General features: G+C 42.8%; 1 protein-coding gene across 1 annotated transcript in view; it reads right to left on the reverse strand.

Moving 5' to 3' along the window:
• The window catches only part of LOC150084513 (myosin light chain 1-like), a 51,422-nt gene that overhangs the window by 21,465 nt on the left and 11,323 nt on the right, over positions 1 to 18,634 (reverse strand). Inside the window, exon 3 of the mRNA XM_090376195.1 lies at positions 15,774 to 15,914. Coding sequence (XP_090232321.1) covers positions 15,774 to 15,914 — 141 coding nt within the window. The remainder of the gene's footprint in view (positions 1 to 15,773; positions 15,915 to 18,634) is intronic.

An 18,634-nucleotide genomic window follows, 5' to 3' on the forward strand; every position in this document is an offset into this window, starting at 1 on the left:
TCCAATCAAGGTCATCTCAAATGTTGCAGGGAAGGACAGTCTGCTGATGAACTATGCTCAGTGGATAATTTATCCCCTTCACCCCCCAAGGAAAAAAATCTAAGAAACTGACTACGCTTCAATCAACACTTCGGAAACTAGTGACTACCAACAAATTCCACTTGACAGCAATCCCTGCGTCTTCCTTGATGTGGACCAGCCTGATGATCCTAGTGACGAGTGCCCCCAGGCCCTGGCACTGCTAAGATCCTAAGAAAACTTAGGAAGATTGAAATGACGATTCCCACTTGTACGCGCAATTACCCGTTGCTTCCATGGACGGTTAGGAAGCCCGAGAGGCCCCTGAGGGGACTTGCAGCTGATTCCCTCATGGATGCTTCAAAGAAAAACCCACGATTAGGAAACTTCTCAGGAAAGCCATTAAACCTACAACTCCCAAGAAAAAGCTCATGTCCTGCATCTCGGAGCTGGGGACTCTCTGCCATCCCAGCAAGATTCCTACCGGAAATGATTCTTCGCCTTCGCCGCAAGGTCGAAACTGCCCTCGCCAATGACAGTTTTCCATCTTATGTCAGTTTGTCTAAACCTGCAGAGGGCAACAAGCCACAGCTATTATCAACCAAGAGCTCTATACTGAGCATTGAGAAATCTTGTCTATCATCTCCTACTCCGGCGCCTTCGTAGCCAGGAGCGGCAATGCGTAGCATACGCTTCTTGATTAGACCAGGGTTCGAGCCCGTGACCACCAAATACGGAAAGGTCAGGGAATGACCACCGCATATCCCCAGAGCAATATGACCTTAGTTGCTAATGCTCCTAAAAACCAAATAACAATCTCCTACTCCTGAAGCAACCAGCACCCCCCCCCCCCCCCCCCGAAAAGCCAGATGCACATTGTCCTTATAAAAGCTAGGCAAAACAGCTCTCAATAACAGCGAGGAAGTGAAATCGGGTCTTGTCATCCCTGGAAAGAGTCAGAATAAAGAACCACCGTACTATCAGAGATAAGGGCATTGTAGTCGAGACAGAATCGAAGGATGAAGCAGACAAGTAGATGTGATAGTGTTCGCGGAGTTGGGTCTTTCTGCTGAAGTAAGTCTTTCATTGTTAATCTTTGATGTCGACAGTGCTATATCTAAGCAGTACCTTCTTAAAGGTCACACTAGGAACTTAGCAGATTACCTTGAGCAGGAAGAGAGTGGTAATCAATGGACACTGCTCATCGTGGACTAATGTTATTAGTGGAGTCCCTCATTGTTTTCTGTATTTATAAATGATATTGATGATGGTATATCAAGCTTAATGTCCAAGTTTGCAGATGATACAAAGGTTGGCAGGGTTGTCAAGGACACTACTGACACTATGCTGCTGCAACAGGATCTGGAAAGGTTGAGCAGATGGGCTGAGAGGTGGCAAATGAAATTTAACATTGACAAATGTAAAGTACTACACATGGGAAACAGCAACCCCAGAGCAACGTATCAACTCTGTGGTACTACACTGACAGTGGTAGAGAATGAAAGGGACTTGGGGGTGATTGTGCAGGCAGATATGAAGTTCTCTGAGCAGTGCAGACGGGTGCAAGAGTAGCTCATGGAGTATTGTCAATGATATACAGGAATTTTTCCAGCAGGGATAAGGAGGTGATTATTCTATTGTATAAGGCAATGGTCAGGCCACACCTAGAGTACTGTATACAGGTCTGGAGGCCTCATTTCAAGAAGGATGTAGAGCTGCTGGAACGAGTACAGAGAAGGGCAACAAGATTAGTGAATGGAACAAAGGGGTGCTCTTACGAAGAAAGGCTTAAGTTTTGCAAATTACAGTGTCTGGAGACTAGGCACCAGCGAGGTGATCTGATAGAGGTGTATAAAGCCTTGAATGGTTTAAGCATGCTCAATGCTGATGGGATTCTTCCTCTAGCTCAGAAAAATCACCTGAGAGGGCATAAATTCAAATTGAGGAAAGACAGATGTAGGATAGACGTGCGGAAATTTGCCTTTAGCCAGCGGGTGGTTGGTTGGTGGAACAGACTGCCATCCCTTGTGGTGGAGGTTGATAGCCTAAATAAGTTTAAGGCTCAGCTGGACAGGTATTTTGAACGAACAGAGGGGTGAAGTGGAAGTGGTTTTTTTTTTTTTTTTGGCTGATGCTGCATAAGCTTGCTTTCTTGCATCAAATGCCTCTACTAATGCTAATGCTAAAGAGACTGTACAGCAGGGTTAAAGTGTTATTTTCCACCAAGTCCAGAGCTGAAAACACATAACCGGATCATTGAGGTGTCTCCTGCGATCAGACGGGTGCTATATTTCCAGGATCTTGGTGGGATGGAGCACACAGGTTCAGATATTTCGTGCCGGTAGTGAAGTGCTTCAACTGTCTGGGATATGGATATATTTCCTCCCACTGCATCTGCAAGAAGCTTGTGGACATTGCTCACTTGTTTGGACAAGTGAGACTTGTCCAAACAAGTCTCACTCCTGAATGTGGCAACTGCAAATTTGCCAACAAACCATCCAACCATTCGGTCCTTCATGAAGCTTTCCCAATCTATAGCAGAGCAGCTGATAATAAGACAGGCCATCAGCAATGAATAGTCAACGGCTTAACCAACCTTGAGTTTTCACATTGCACAAGTCAATGAACAGAAAGATTATTCAGCGGCAAGTCAACTCTACCAAGTTATGGAGAAACATGACACTGATCCTCTTCTCCTTTAAGAGCCGTACTGCTCTAGAGGCAAGGTCGCTGGGTATCTTCATGCACCAAAAAATACAGGTTTCTGCCGGCGGCTGCTATGCTTCCATCATTATCAGGAATCCAGACCTTGTGGTCATCAAGATTAACTCTCCACTTACCACGTCGCTACAGACACCTGGAAGCAAACCAACAGCTCAGACGGGAAACTATTAAGAGAAGAAAACAGTTCCAACGGACCCATGAGGTTAAACTTTAAGGGAAAGATACAGAAGCCAGAAACAGGTACACAAATGCGATCGTTAAGAGCAAACGCAAGGCCTGGAAGACTTTGCACAACATAATCAGCACAACAGGGAACACCTAACCCTGGGAAGTGGTATACAAGATAATCACGAATAAACTTCCCAGGGGGGGGGAAGTCATTTCAACCATCCAGATACACTACCGCGATACAGTACCTCCCCAAGAACCTGGAATTGCATCTACTGGACTCACTACAGGAATATAGGGCGCTAATATGCACAAAAACTATTTGCTAGGCATAAGACACTGATAGCCATCGACAGAAGAAACAGAAAAAAATGAAAGAACACGCGTGGAGAGGACTCAGGGAGAACCTACCTCAGGAACCTGCTCACCTACTGATATCTAATACCTAGCGAACGCAAGAATAACCCAATGGAGACAGATGCGGATCTTTCCATGATAAAGAGAACCACAGCCATTGATAACTGACTGGACAACGGACCTGACCAGTGTTCATAGCTGAGGAGGACAAACCTGGATACTAAAGACTGAAATGACAGAAGACTGAGGAAGATCTCATACTGCATAGAAACTCCAAGTTATCGCCTTGACGGAGCCATATTGGCTCAAGGCTCTGCACTTTTGTGCAGTGCAACCTTTTTCTCCCACCCCCGGCAGGGGAAGGTGACGGCTCGCTGTCTCCTCTGCCACACCATTCCTTCTCTCTGGTGGGGCATGGGCATGCCTCACTGAATAATAGGGGTTCACCTACCCTATCGACCCTCTTCTTCCTATTTCACCCCCCAGCCTTCACTCTCCCCTCCCAGCACTTTCTCTTGCACAGCGCATAGCCCTACACGTCCAAATTTAAAATACATCAAAAAATTTCGCCCGACCTTTTAGGCACTTCAGAAACAGGCCTTCAGAGTCAAACCCCATATTAGCGCTTTAATATAACTGAACTAAAATTAACCACGCTCGTTCCAATTTTATTTTAGATCCTAGCCACTAAAATCCCAGGAAAGTGGCAGGACCTGCCAGAGTATAATTGACTCACTGGTAAACCCGGCTAATCTCCATGTGGCGAGGTGTGGGCAACGTCATGGCCCATTAGGGTGAGTCATGTGCATAACACTGCACATGACCCACCGCAACCTTATGCAGCAGCAAATACTTTCTTGTCATATCAATTGATTTTGCTGGGGGCATTCGACACCATTTGGTGGCCGAGCATCCTGGCGAGACTACGGCGGGCCCACGTGCCAGAAAACCTCTACGAGACTATCAAATCATCTTTCACAGAGAATAATAAGCGTCATCACACCGGGAAAGTAGATCGACCGGTTCACATGGGCTGCCCCCAGGGCTCTGTTCTTGGCCCACTCCTGTGGCACATGATCCCTGATGAGTTCATGGGCGAAGTCCACTCCCAGGCCTTCGCGGATGACTTAATCTTGACGGTCGCTGCAGACAGCAGGGCCAACTGGAGGACAAGGCAAACCAGGCCTGAGGATACTTCAGGAGTGGACACAAGACTAATCTACTGAAGATATCACCGACCAAAACTTCCTCGATTTTGCTCAAAGGAACACTAGATCTATGCAGGCCACCACAAATCAAAGTGGAAAATAAGACTATCAAACTAGTGGACCAACTAAAACACCTCAGCCTTATACTTGACTCTAAACTATCATTCCAGTACCATCTGACATACATCAGGCAAAGATTAGGAAATACTCTTCACTAGTGGCCAGAATCACAAGACGAGATTGGGGGCCCAACAAACGCACCCTGTCACTGTATTATAAAAACAACCTTCCTACCAGCAATGACCTACGCCTGTCCAGCCTGGTTTCAAAAAGCTGTAACCGCCGTAAATCGACGGACACTGGACGCGACTCAACGGACAGTACTGCTAACCATTCCCCGTGCCTGCTGTACCACCATCACTCCCACCCTACAGGTATTAACGGGGCCCTCTCCTGGACTTAGAGGCTATTCGCTGCGGCATCATTCACAGCATTGCAAAAGGACAACCCTGCACCTTCCTTGGCTTTACAGTAAACACAGCTGCGAATCAAAAAGAAAAAAATCAGACTACAAAGGCACTTACAGCAGGTATGGCAGGATCGATGGACTGCCATAACCAAAGGCGAAATTACAGAGAAATTTCTGCCCACCATAGACAGGGTGTACCCCAAGCCCCCACCCTGGTTTCAACCTGGTCGCTTCAGAACCTATTTGCTGATAGGTCACGGAGCGTTCAACACGAAATTAGCATCTTTCAGGATCCTAGAGGCCCACGTTGCTCCTGTGGGGAGCTAGAAACCTGGACACACATAACGTATGAATGTACCAACTATGATGACCTAAGCTGCAGACTTAGGACAGCAACCACGTACTTCCCAAGACATCTCGCGTCACACCTACTAGATTCATGCGAAGAGTACAAGACACTAGCCAAATTCGCGCAGGAGTTGTTTACCCGGCACAAAACAAATTGCTGTTCACAGGGAACCACAATAATAAGGAGAAACTTGTGCAAGAGCTACTTACCCCTCCAGCGCAAAACAACTTCTGAATATAAGAAACTTCAATAAGGAGGGACCTTGCGGACTCTTGGCACAACGACTTACCTGATAGAGATGCGGAAATATGAATGACGCATGTGAGGATACCCGCTCGTGCATCGCCTGCACAAAAATGGATATACTAACTACTAGACAGGTCGGAACTGTCCCAGGAATGACGAACTTTCATGGCTTGGACACTTCAACTACTGTGACGACACGCAGCTTTGATGCCAATGCCATAAGGCGATCTTACACCTGTGCTCACTTGCACAGGGCTTTTACTCCACTTCCTGGGCAGGGGAGAGAGGGGAACGGCTCTGCTGTTTTACTCTCCCCCTCGCCCACCCCTCTTTTCCTCCTGGTGGGGCATGGGCATGCCCCACTGACCTCTCGGGTCGTTTCCCTATTGACCCCATATTTCTGACTTCCCCAGCCTTCAGTCCCCTCCCCACTCTGACTAAATATAATAGTGTATGCCCAACACTACCAAAATTTTAATTGTTCAAATCAAGTCACGCATTCCCTTTTGGCATTTGTAATAATCTCTTTAGCGTCTTACCCTGAAAATCGCCGCGTGTTGCATTATTATTTTTTTATTTATTATTATTTTTACATAGGCCTTAGCTACTGAAATCTCAGTAAACTAGGTGGCAGGGCCTGCCTCCACGGGGCCAAGTGTGGGCAACGTTGGGCCCAATAGGGGACCAACGGCTAAATGGTCAGAGAAACGGAACATAACACTACAAGACAATAAGGCTCAGCACAGAGCTCAAATACCTGGGCGTCATTTGGATATCCGCTTATCCTTCAAACCGCACCTAAATTATGTAAGAAGAAAAATAAGAAACTGCACTACCTTAATAAACAGAATTGCCCGAAGAGACTGGGGATTGAAACAGAGAACGATGTTTTATTATAAAGCAGCCTTCTTACCAATCGCAACATACGCAGCTGGTGCCTGGTACAAAAAGGCCAGCACAGCTGCAAACCTTAGAATATTTGATTCCATACATAGAATCATGCTACTCACTGCTACTTGCACCTGCAGCACAGTGAGCACACGCTCTACAAGTCATCGCAGGAACCCTCCCCTTAGACCTAGAGGTGGTGAGGAGAGGCATCCTCCATGAGCTCGCTAAAGGCAATGCTTGTACACACCTTGACTTCAACGGAGATCCAGGGAATAACTGCATTGCTGAAAAAAGAAGACTCCAGACCCACTTGCTGCAGGCTATGGGACGATGGGATGTCTCCATCAAAGGTCAGATAACAAATAAATTCTTTCCAAATATAAATTCCAACCTAAAATACCAACCTGGTACGCACCTGGTTTGTTTGTGACGTACCTACTCACAGGACATGGTGCCTTAAATGCCAAACTCTGGGAATAATTGAAAATCCAAATTGCACTTGTGGTGTTCCCGAAACTTGGTCGCACGTAATGTATGACTGCCACCAATACGACGACATCCGCTGCCAGCTGGTGACAAGACTACAACATTCACCCAAGGACCGGGAGCAATTCATTCTGGACGATAAAGGACCATATATGGCATTCACCGAATTTGCACAGAAACTGTTTAACAGACGCAGAGCCACACTAGCCCAACAACCAAATAACAACACAAACGGAAACTAAATGGGACAAGCTACTATTCCCACAATAAATTCCATACCTCCAACGAGAATAAAAGGACATGGTCTACAACTCTGCAACTGACTGAACCCTGAATCTGCAAAAGGGCCACACGGACCTGTACCATGCAGCTTCGCTGCCATCAAGACTCGTTGGGGACCAGAATCGAGCACCTGACTCGATTCCTTTCCAACCCTACCACGGTGGGGCGGAGACTCCTTGTCGCCCCTCGCCGAACTCCCCCCTTTCCTCTCTGGTGAGGCATGGGCATGCCTCACTGACCAACTGGGGGCATCTCCTCTATTGCTCCCATATTTCTATCTTCACCCCAAGTCTTGTCTCCCCTCCTACTCTATCTATATACAACACGAATGCCCCACACACTAAATTTAACAACACTCAAAAAATCTTCGCCCAGTCTCGGCCTATCCATCTACATAATATCAAACCCCCCAGTGGTGTGTATAGGCATACAATGTATGGTGTATGCAGACAAGTGAAATGAGTATATACATGTGTATATACACATACATGATTTTTTTTATGTAGGTCCTAGCCGCCGAAATCTCAGGAAACTAAGCGGCAGGACCTACCAGAGTAACTAAGTCTACTGGGTTCCTGGTCTGCCTCCACGGGGCAAAGGTGAGGCAACGTTGGGCTCCAGCAGGGGTCCAGCGGCTAAATGACCAGATGAACAATGGTACATGACATTACACATGTACAATACCCACACACTTTTAAATCTCTGGCATTCCCAGCAAACTGGTACACCCACAATGAAAGCAATGTGGAGACAGGGGAAACCCTGGTGGCGCATGACATCAATATACCTTACCTTACACGACACTCCCCACACTTTTAAATCTCTGGCCTCCACACAGTTGTCACAAAAACAGAGTACACAACACGGAGATGAGGGAACCCCTAGTGCCGTCAGACAATTAACATTTTACATCTGGAAGCACACAAACATGGATGTTCATGAGGTCATTATTCTACTCTAAAACGATCCCCAATCCAGGGGAGTCGACACGTTAATATTATTAACATTAATAATTCCACATCAGTGGGCACCCCAGAACATCCTGGTTCAGCTAGAAGGGTGTACATCATAAATATTCAAGGCGATTACATTGATTGAATTTAAAAGATAGGAAAACACATTGAATTTACAAGTAGGCTAACAGACATTGAAGTTTCATAACTTTGAGAGTGGAACAGTCAATAGCTCTAGTTTATAGGCTTTCAGGGTGTCCTGTCTGTAGCGCTATGAGCTGCAGAAGGCTGAAGCATCAATTCCCAGGGAGTTTCCTGAAACACTGATCCTAGGTATTGGAGGTTTTGTAGTGAAGAACTAAGATAAGATGTTGCACTGCACCGGGTTCGTTCGGTGGCCCAAGCGTTTGTCGTCACTTCCCAGATGTCAGGTGAATCCATTCGACCACAAAGGAGTTGTGACAAAGTGAGCAGATTCCTCTCCTTGATGGTTTCCATAAAATTGAATTGGGTATAAAAAGGTGTTAAGTGTTATGTGAATGCGTTTCATTCCTATTAGAACTTAGCTTCAGGAGTTCAGCACACAAGGGTGACTAATGTGGTAATCAAAAATCATTTATCAACACAGATTTGCTCTTTGATGATAACCAGCGCTTGGAGAATAGCTTATTTGCTGATGCTCTACAGGTTTTCGCTGGCAACGTACCAGCTGATTTGAGACGAACACCACAGAGAAAAAAAAATTAGTGACTAAACCAGCATGGAAAAAAAATCCTACAGTAACAAAAAGGACAGAGCAGAAGGCAACTTCGGCCATGCAAACCCGCTTCTCTGAAAGAAAAGATAATTACACAATCCAGTGCGTTATTTGTAATCGATGCAGTTCAGTAGATATTAAACGTTTGAATAAAAAGAAAATTTGTGATCGGTGTAAAATGGACAAATATGCATTGCACCAAGTGCTTGCAGAAAGGGAGATCTTGATCTCCAGAAAGATCAGCAAGCTGTTCAGACTGAGCCCATTCATAACTTGGATCCTCCACAACTTATTGATTCGTCACTGCTTTAAGTCTTTGGCAGTGAAATTTATCCTAAAGACTAATCATTGCCTTTCCTTGCTGAAGCACCGCTAGATGCATAATAAAAAGAAACATATCCAAAAGAAATCTACTTGAGTATTGCGGGCAGCCGTAAACCCAATCATTCTTGCTATCTATAAAATGCTCCGTGAACTCCAAGAAGGGAATGCCACAATTCTTAGTAAACTAAAAGAAATGGAAGCTAAAATTAACAGATGCTGCGAATTTAACGTACAATGAAGGATCACTACTCCAAGTTGCATCTTCAGGAAATGTTTCACCCACAAGAATAAACATACTAAAAAAAGCAATTTTTCCTGCCAGCAGAAAAGTGCTGGAGGTAGAAATCTCGCCCTCCAGCGAAAGGTATGAAATATGTTTAGATTTTACGTTCCATCAATTGTCACACAATCGCCACCTTCGCTGCATAAGGATATAATCAGTCTCATTCCTTGTTTTATGATCGGGAGATTTCCATGTGTAGAAATTCCATAGAAGTTCTCTTCCAATGTCACTTGTAATATCAGGTAACAATATAATTCTAAAATAAACTACCTACTTGACGTTTTCCTCAAGTAGATATCTATCTAGCTGACTTTGAATTCCAAGCTATCAACCTCAACCAGCCATGTTGGAAACATAATACTGTAATTAACTCTAGCTAAAAGAAAATTCCTGCAGTCCAGTCTAAGCCTCTTCCCCATAATTTGAATTTATGGTCCCTATTTCTAGAATTTAGGACAGTGAAAGTTTCTCATTCATTTAGTTTTCCTTATCAGAGCCTTATACGCCCCAAATCTATCTCCTCTAAGGTGCCTAGTTCCCAAACTCCATGGATGCCCTTTTGCTGAATGGGCAATGGGCAATGCACCTGGTGGTGAGGTCATCAAAAGAGTATTTAGGCCCTTTCAAGAATATCAATTGCTTCCGAAATTGCTGTATACAGTGGGAATATGACCTCTGCAGGCAAATGAAAAAATGTTCAATAACATCTGAATCGGTTCCTTTCTCTATTGTAAGGATGTGTTATTCTACAGGGTGTCTCAAAAATATTGGTACAAACGTTTAGGGGAGGTAGGCAACATCTAAAGGAATGTGAATCGCATAGAAACCCATAACCGGAAACGTCACCGTAAGTCTGTAGACGGCGCTGTTCATCAGTTCGCGAGAGGAAAAATTTCTGGTTTACTCATTCAAGCAGCAGCCGCCGCACGCAGAGCATGCATCGATATACGAACTGTGAACTGGCAGACATGCACCTAGTTATGGATTAGCAGAGAGCAATAGACAAGCTGCTCAACGAATTTATGGAGAACGCTTCCCAGACAGACATGTACCGGACCACCGTTTGTTTGCACGTGTGCATCAAAATTTGTGCGATTATTCATTTAGAGGTAACAGGAGTAGTGCGGGCAGACCACGTTTGACGTGAACTCCCGCCATGGAAGAAAGTGTGTTGAATGCCGTCCAGAATAATCCTACTACCAGCACACGTGCCGTTGCCTCTGCCTTAGGAGTGTCTTGTTGCAGTGTACAGCGTGTCTGGCACAACGATTCCTTACACCCCTTTCATCTCCAAAGGGTTCAGTTACTGCTCCCCCAAGATAATCTTGCACATGTGGCTTTTGCGCAGTGGTTTCTCCAATAAAGTGTTCAAGATTTGAATTTTCCAGCCTATGTTTTGGTCACGGATGAGGCTTATTTCACTCGGGAAAGCTTCAATCAGCACAATGCTCATGTGTGGGCTCACGACAACCCACACGGTGTGCACCCCCATGTGGCACATCGCTTTGCAATAAATGTGTGGGCAGGTATGGTCGGTGACTGCTTAGTTGGCCCCTACCTGTTACCATCCCTAAATCTGATATTTAGCGGAACATGAACTCCGCCAAATATCGGATCTTTCTTGAACAAGTTCTACCAGGGTTACTTGACGTTCCAGCAAATGTGGGACGCAACATTTCGTTTCAACATGACGGGGCACCTGCCCATTATGGAAGGTGTATTCGTGACCATTTGAACAGGCGTTGGATTGCCTATGGTGGACCCATTGCCTGGCCCCCACGCTCACCTGATTTATCGAGCCTCGATTTCTTTCTGTGGGGGCCCTCAAATCTATCGTGTATGAATCGCCTGTGGAGACGGAAATGAATTTCGTGGCGAGACTTGTCTGCGCTGCTGCTACTGTCAAAGAAACTCCAGGTGTGTTCGACCATGTCCGCCAAACCATGCTGCGTCGGTGTCATCGCGTCTCATAGTGGAACCTTCGAGCATCTGTTGTAACATCATGAAATGCATCCATCTCGTACTCCCATTGTTAATATTATGTCAAATAAATGTTTGCCACTAATTACTGTCTTGTGTCATTTCTGCTTCTTGTGCCTCTGCTACTACTTTCCCGTGACATTTCCGGTTATGGGTTCCTGTGCGATTCACATTCCTTTAGATGTTACCTACCTCCCCTAAACGTTTGTGCCAATATTTGAGATACCCTGTATATATTCATTGAACTGATTTCAACAACAAAGATAGCAAATAAGTTAGTATTATCAATAATTGAAAGTATAACAATTTTAAACTTAAATTTTAAAGTATAAAGGCAAAACTGAAACTAAAATTTAAAGTTAATAAAAAACAAATATTAAAATCTGTAAAAATCCCTTGTAACAGTTTTTAACAAATACAGTTCAGAAGCGTTTTATTTAATAATAACCTGCATTTTAGAAGCAGAAGCATTCTCATAACTACACGGGTGTGCAAAACTTAAGGACCATCAGGTTTTCACCTGTAGCTTCTCATAGGAGTGGCCTGGATATGGGAAAAGCATACCAAAGGAACCTCGTGAGGTACAGAAATGAAGGAAACAAAACGGTACATAAGGACTTTATTCAAAAATGTCAACATAGCACTGGCTGCCGTGATACAGATGCATCACTGCCAAAGAAGGAACAAAGAGGCTGTCCTCAGTAGGAGATATGGCCACACCCAATGTCGATGCAGGCTTTGCACTGCCTGTCCATACTTAGAACAATGTTGTTCATAAGTTCTTGCGGTAACATCATCCATTCCTCTGTCAGCGCCATCTTCAGCAGGTGAACATTTTCTGGTGGATGTGGACGTGCCACTAGGCATCTCCCAGAGCGTCCCATGTGTTCGATAGGATTTAGATCGGTGGAACGGGTAGGTCAATCCATACAAACAATGTCCTCACTTTCTGAAAGCATATCAACACTTGCAGTGCGATGGGGTGTGGCGTTATCATCCATAAGCACGAGCTCGGGGCCAATCGCACCTCGGAACAGACGCACATGGGGAAGGATTACCTCACTACAGTAGCGTGCACCATTTACAGTACCGCCTTCCAGTATCTGGAGTTGTGCATGTCAATCTAGGATAACGCTTCCCCAGACAAGAACACCTCGACCGCCATATCGATCCTTTTCAGTGATGTTTACAGGGTGATACAATGTGCCAACCTCTCGCCAGAATCGCTGCTGAGACAATCTATTCTCATCATTAAAGAGTACCTTACCCCATTGCGCTGTTGTCCAGTCCTTGTATTCGATGCACCATTGTAAACGTGTCTCCAATGGGCAGGGTTTAAAGGAACACAGCGTACAGTCCGTCGGGCAAACAGTCCACCTTTGTGGAGTTGCCTGGCCACAGTAAACCGCGATATCCTGCGTGGTGTGCAGTTGGTTTGCAATGGATCCCGCTGTCTGGTGTCGGTCCCTCTTGGCCTGTAGGAGTATATAGCGGTCATCATTGGGCGTTGTTTTTTGTAGACGACCACCACTGGTCCTTCGAACAGTTGTACCAGTTCTGAAGGCCGACCACCCACGTGAGACGATGCTATGGGCAATAACGAACTCAGCAGCCACACCCCTCGCACTTCGAACTTGAAGCTTCCCAATTATTCGACCCCAGATAAAGTCAACCAGATGTTGTCTACTGGCCATTTCGTTGTCTGTAGCACTGTATGAAACCAATTAAACGTCTAACAATCGTGCTCACCATTCGGTAATTTACACAACTGCTGTTTTTGTTTGTTAGCCTCTCATCACAATTCAAATTTTTGCATGTGCACCAGCTTTCTACTGAACGGCCACATGCTGTTTCGTTTGAATTTGTGGTTGCAACTTTTAGAAATAGTGTTTGTCCTTAAGTTTTGCACAACAGTGTATAACTCAATACGCTTATTTCTCTCCAACAAAATTTAACACATATTGCAGATTTAAATTTACTGATAAATGTGGATGTATCGTGAGTATGCTAGGTGCAGAACGGTATTTTCGAAAATTGAGGATCCGAGGGGGTAACAGTTTATACATTTTTTTTAATTCACATTTAAGGTGTTCCTAAGAAATGTATACACACTTTCTCTTAAATTCAAATTTGTTGGTGTAGTAATTTACACTAAAGTTGCCAATAAATCCACCAGCGTTCAGTGCATTGTTCACAATGACATGAAATGCACGATATACTTTGGGTTTTTCTGGTGAAAGAGTCACACTCAGACTATTTCAGGTATGTTCTTAAGTACCCCACAATCAAAAGTCCCACTAGTGAGGTTAAGAGATCAGATAAATCTCATGACTACACTACTTTTGATTGTATTCAGTTGGTTGAATTGGGGTAGCAAGGTTTTTTTATTTATATATTGTTCATATTGGAAGCAGTGGGAAATTATGCAAAAAAAAAGTAATAATAATAAATAAACAAACAGCATTTCTTCCCACTTCACCTGTCTATACTGCTAACATTTTGTATTTATTCTATAAATTTATTCAAACTGGCAACCTCTACAACACCAGATGGGCATTTTGTTCTAATAACCAACAACCTTCTGGCTGAAAGCAAATTTCCACACATCTGATCTGCAATCATCCTTCCTCAATTTTTGAATGCCCCTCATGTGTATAGTCTGAGCAAGAGGAAAGATTCCATCGGCATTAAACTTACTCAATCCTTCAAGGCCTTACACAACCTCTGTCAGATCACCTTGCCTGTGCATAGTCTCCAGCTGCAACTGAAGCCTTTTTCTTGGTAAGAGCACTTTTTTAATCCCTCAAATTCTCAATGCCCTTCTCTGCAACAGAGCCTAAAATAAGGCTTCCAGACCTGTATGCAGTACTCAAGCAGCCTAACCATTGCCCTGTACAATCGGACAAACACCTTGTCCCTGCTAGCAAAGTTCCTGTATATCATTGACAAAACTTCATGAGCTGTCCTGGTAGCCTGTCTGTGCTGCTCAAAGGACTTTATATCTGACTGTACAATTACTTCCAGGTCTAATTCTCCACCACCCTGAGAATAGTACCACAAGCTGGTGTGTTAATCTGGGATTACTGCTCTCCATATGAAGTACCTTGCATTTGTCAATATTAGACTTGAATTGTCACTTCTCAGCCCATCCGCTGAATATGCCAGAACTTGTTACAGTAGCATACCCTGATTATTGTAATTAACTACTCTACATTCATATCATCTACAAACTTAGACATTAAGCCTGATATACCTTCAATAAATATACAAAACAAGGGCTCAGCATTGAAACTCTGCTTATAAGAGCAGCACAGCATTGATAACCACTGTATTCTCCCACTGAACCATCCCTTTATCCATAGCAGCAACTTGCTGTTAATGTCACAGTACTCCAATTTGTACAGTAGTCTTCTATGTGCAACAGTATCAAAAGCTTTCTTGAAATCTAAGTATTTGATGTCAATTTTTTTATCCGGTTCCTTTGTTACTGTGTCATAGTATACAATCAGATTGATCAGATAAGATTGCTGAACAAATCCATGGTGTGACTGCAGTTAACTGCAGTCACACCATGGATCCTGTCTTGATTATTCTCCATTAGATGTTTAATGAATGTTCAAAAAGTGTGTCCACTAAAACAAAAGTAACTAACTATTAGTTTTGATTTTCTATATACCACAAGGAGTCACTTGTACAAATAAGATTTGCCCTTTCAGAATAAGACCAATAAAGATAACTAATACAGATATCATACTATTTTTCATGAAAAAGATAGTTTGGTGAATGCTGCAAAAAATTAAATTTCATTCAATGATGAAATGTTAATATTCTCCAATATAATTTCCTTTTGCAACCACACGCTTGTTCCATTGTGCCCACCCAATTCAAGAAATCATTGGATTTCTTGAATTGGCCCAGTTTTACTTTAATGTTGGGAATAGCCATTGCATGGTGCCAAATCCGAAGAATAAGGCGAGTGCGACACGAGTGTTTCTGTCGATCAAAATGCACGTTTTTAAAATTATTTTCAGTACACTCGACAAATAAGTGACTCAAAGCAGTTTTCTTCTAGACTGGAGTGTAACAAGAGTTAAAGCTTGAAGTACACATGCTCAATATATCGTAAGTCCCAGTTGAGAATCATTTAGCAACCGCTTTGTGTTGAAGAATTATTAAATCATTCACAGAACGTTTTGATAAAACATTGTATAATTAAGAGTACGAGATAAACATCGAGAAAATAATCAATAATATATTTTTTTTAAAAAAGAACCCTACCTTTCTTTTTTGTACCCCCATTTTTCTCAATAAGTGCAATGGTGGGACGCAGGTCCAGCGATCGTAAAAGATCTCCAAGATACTTGCAGTCAATTTTGCCTTCTCCATCGAAGTCATAAATTTCAAAGTTTTCCTTTGCCCCTATAAAAATTTATTCTTTTAGTAAATATTAAGAGAAGTATTTAAGAAATAAGAGAATATATAACAAACAGAAATAAGGTTAGAAAATACAGCATGTTTGATCAACAGTCCTACAGAGCAGATACATTATATACAGCCGTTTCATAGGGTGAGCCATGCGGCACTGGGCCTCAAGTGAAAAACAAAGTGCTAAAATATATAGAAATAAACGAAAATTTTACTATATATTCTTTAAATTTAGACATTAACTATGTTAAATTCAACGCATTTTCTGTTGTAATCAGTATTAAGAAAAAAAGATAGTTAGAAAGACGGTACTAGACCGATGTCTGAAAATGCTACTTTCACTGTAATCGGAACCCAGACTCCCTCCACAAAAATGGAGAGAGGGGAAAAAAAGGAATTCTAGAAGTTGTCTTAAAAGGACAACAAAATCCAGGACCGCATCACAGGGAAAACAGCTGGAATGCTATAGGAGTGCAGGGAAAATTTCAATGCAGAAATTGAAATTGATCCATTTTACTACTCTCGATTTATGAGATGAAAACAATCGGACTCAGCAAAACGTACGAATTAATTTGATTAAAAAGGGCCTGGAGAAAGTGGTTGCCTGAATGTGCTACAAATTTCACTAAAACACTAAATTATTCTCTTGTATTTTAAAACATTCTAGGAGACTCAGTTTAATGCGCTATATGGCTTCTATCAAATGGGCAGTTGTCACAGGGAGGGCGAATACTTAATTAGGGAATCTTTAAAGAAATGCGCGCGCGCGCGCGCGAGAGAGAGAGAGAGAGAGAATCCAGCTTAGGACGCTGGGTGTGCCAAGCCCATACTCACCAGATGCGAGCCCCTGGGGTAAAATTTGAGATAAAAATAAAATAATGACAGTTTTACCTCAGCGCGCAAAGCAGCATGGGATACAAAAGTTTATGTACATGAGGTAGAAGTAATAAATCTATTGAAAAGTTCGAAGATGTTGGCTTAAATTACACAAAATGCCAAAACTAAAAAGAATAGTGAGTCAACTTAACAGTTAAACTTAACTCAACAGTTAAATCGGTCAACTGAGTGCCAGGCACTCAGGATGAAGGGTCCGCAGTCACGAATGGTCGTTAGTGTAGTATCTCAAATAGAGCTTCACGGTAACAAAAAAAAAAAAAAAAAAATTAAATTCCAGTACCCAGGCTTGGCCTAAAACTAAGGAACTAACGAAAAACGTCTATTCAAGTCTTTGCAGTTGTGGATGACAAGGGTGGGAGAAGCGATTAAAGTCTTGGGGGAGAAGCGACTGGCAGGTGAGGACCGTGCAAGACTCCGCGCAGGCGCCTCCCCACCACCGCCTCAACAGTGGCTCTTTGAGTACCTCTTTGCCGGGACAACTCCAGCTTTGAAAATTGTCAAAATACTTCTTGTCGCAAAATTTATAAATGACCTTTGTAGAATTATTAACTATTTAGCAACCTTTGTCAAAAGGAGAGTTACTTAGTACAAAGTGCGCTATCGAAGGGCAATACTTTTTTTTAATTTTAAACACAAAGTAAATGATAGATTTCAATTGGAATAGTTTTCCCTTGATAAGCATCGAATAATGCATAGCAGATGTGATTTTTAAACTTTTAGCTCCATTAGCGACGAAAATAGAAGTGGGGGACACGAAAATTACTCATTTTCCTGTCTGGCGCAGCCATTTTTAATTTAAAAAACATTTCAAAATTATTTTAAACCTACTCGTTGAGCTCTTTCCAACGGTGTATAATAAGCTATAGGTTGTCGACAACATTTGTTCCCCCACATTTACCCTCCCCCATTTCTTAGACAAATTTTTGTTAACAACCATCAATATGGCGTTATGTTGGCCCACATGTAGAAATCGATGCAAAATTTAAAGTCAATAGGTTCAGTGGTTCCAGAGATACAATACTGTGGCAGACGGACGGACGGACAGGGACAACCGAGTGACATAAGGGTTCTTCGTTAGACTGTGGACACTAAAAATTTGATGCTAACTAAAACTAAACACTGATACATAATCAGGTATTTCATCAGGGGACTACACTAATCAAGTATCGAAAACTTGCGTTTTTATACTTATCCATATCTGTGCAAGAAAAGGAAATTTTAAAATAAGCAAAAGCAAATAAGAGGGCAAATGCAGAACTTCCACAAAAATATGGTCAAGGTAGTAACGCAGTGTATGTTGAAAAACATAAGAAATGAGTAAAAAAAATAAAATTAAAATAAGTGCTTACAGTGTAACTTAGATGCAGTAATAGGTGACTATAAGTGTGAATTAGCAAATGGCTAATTTAGAAAAATCTGTAAAAAAATTTTAAATTAGAAGATAATGCAAGCAAATTGTACGAGGCAAGAGAATGAAGCTAAGAAAGGGAGGGAATACAAGTGTAGATGAAAAAGACAAAGATAGGGAGAGAGGTAAAGGACAGTAGGAACGTTCGTATCGCTCTCGTATTGCACTAATAGCTTTACGAACGATAAAAAAGTAGAAAGAAAAATCTGAGAAAATAATATTAGAGGATACTCGGGCGAGCTGGGATCGTCAAGTCCCATCCTTTTAGAAAGGAGAGAGAGAAATATCAGACCTGAATAACTCCTCATACACGAGCAGTTATTCAGGGAGGGGAATGCCAGGGGTTTATAAAATCATGGCAGTGAGCTAAATGATTGTTGAAGTTAAACATAAGGAAGGCACTGGGGTG

The sequence above is a fragment of the Mastigoproctus giganteus genome, chromosome 6, assembly GCF_048544385.1.
Source record: "Mastigoproctus giganteus isolate SK-2022 chromosome 6, ASM4854438v1, whole genome shotgun sequence".
Lineage (NCBI taxonomy): Eukaryota > Metazoa > Arthropoda > Arachnida > Uropygi > Thelyphonidae > Mastigoproctus > Mastigoproctus giganteus.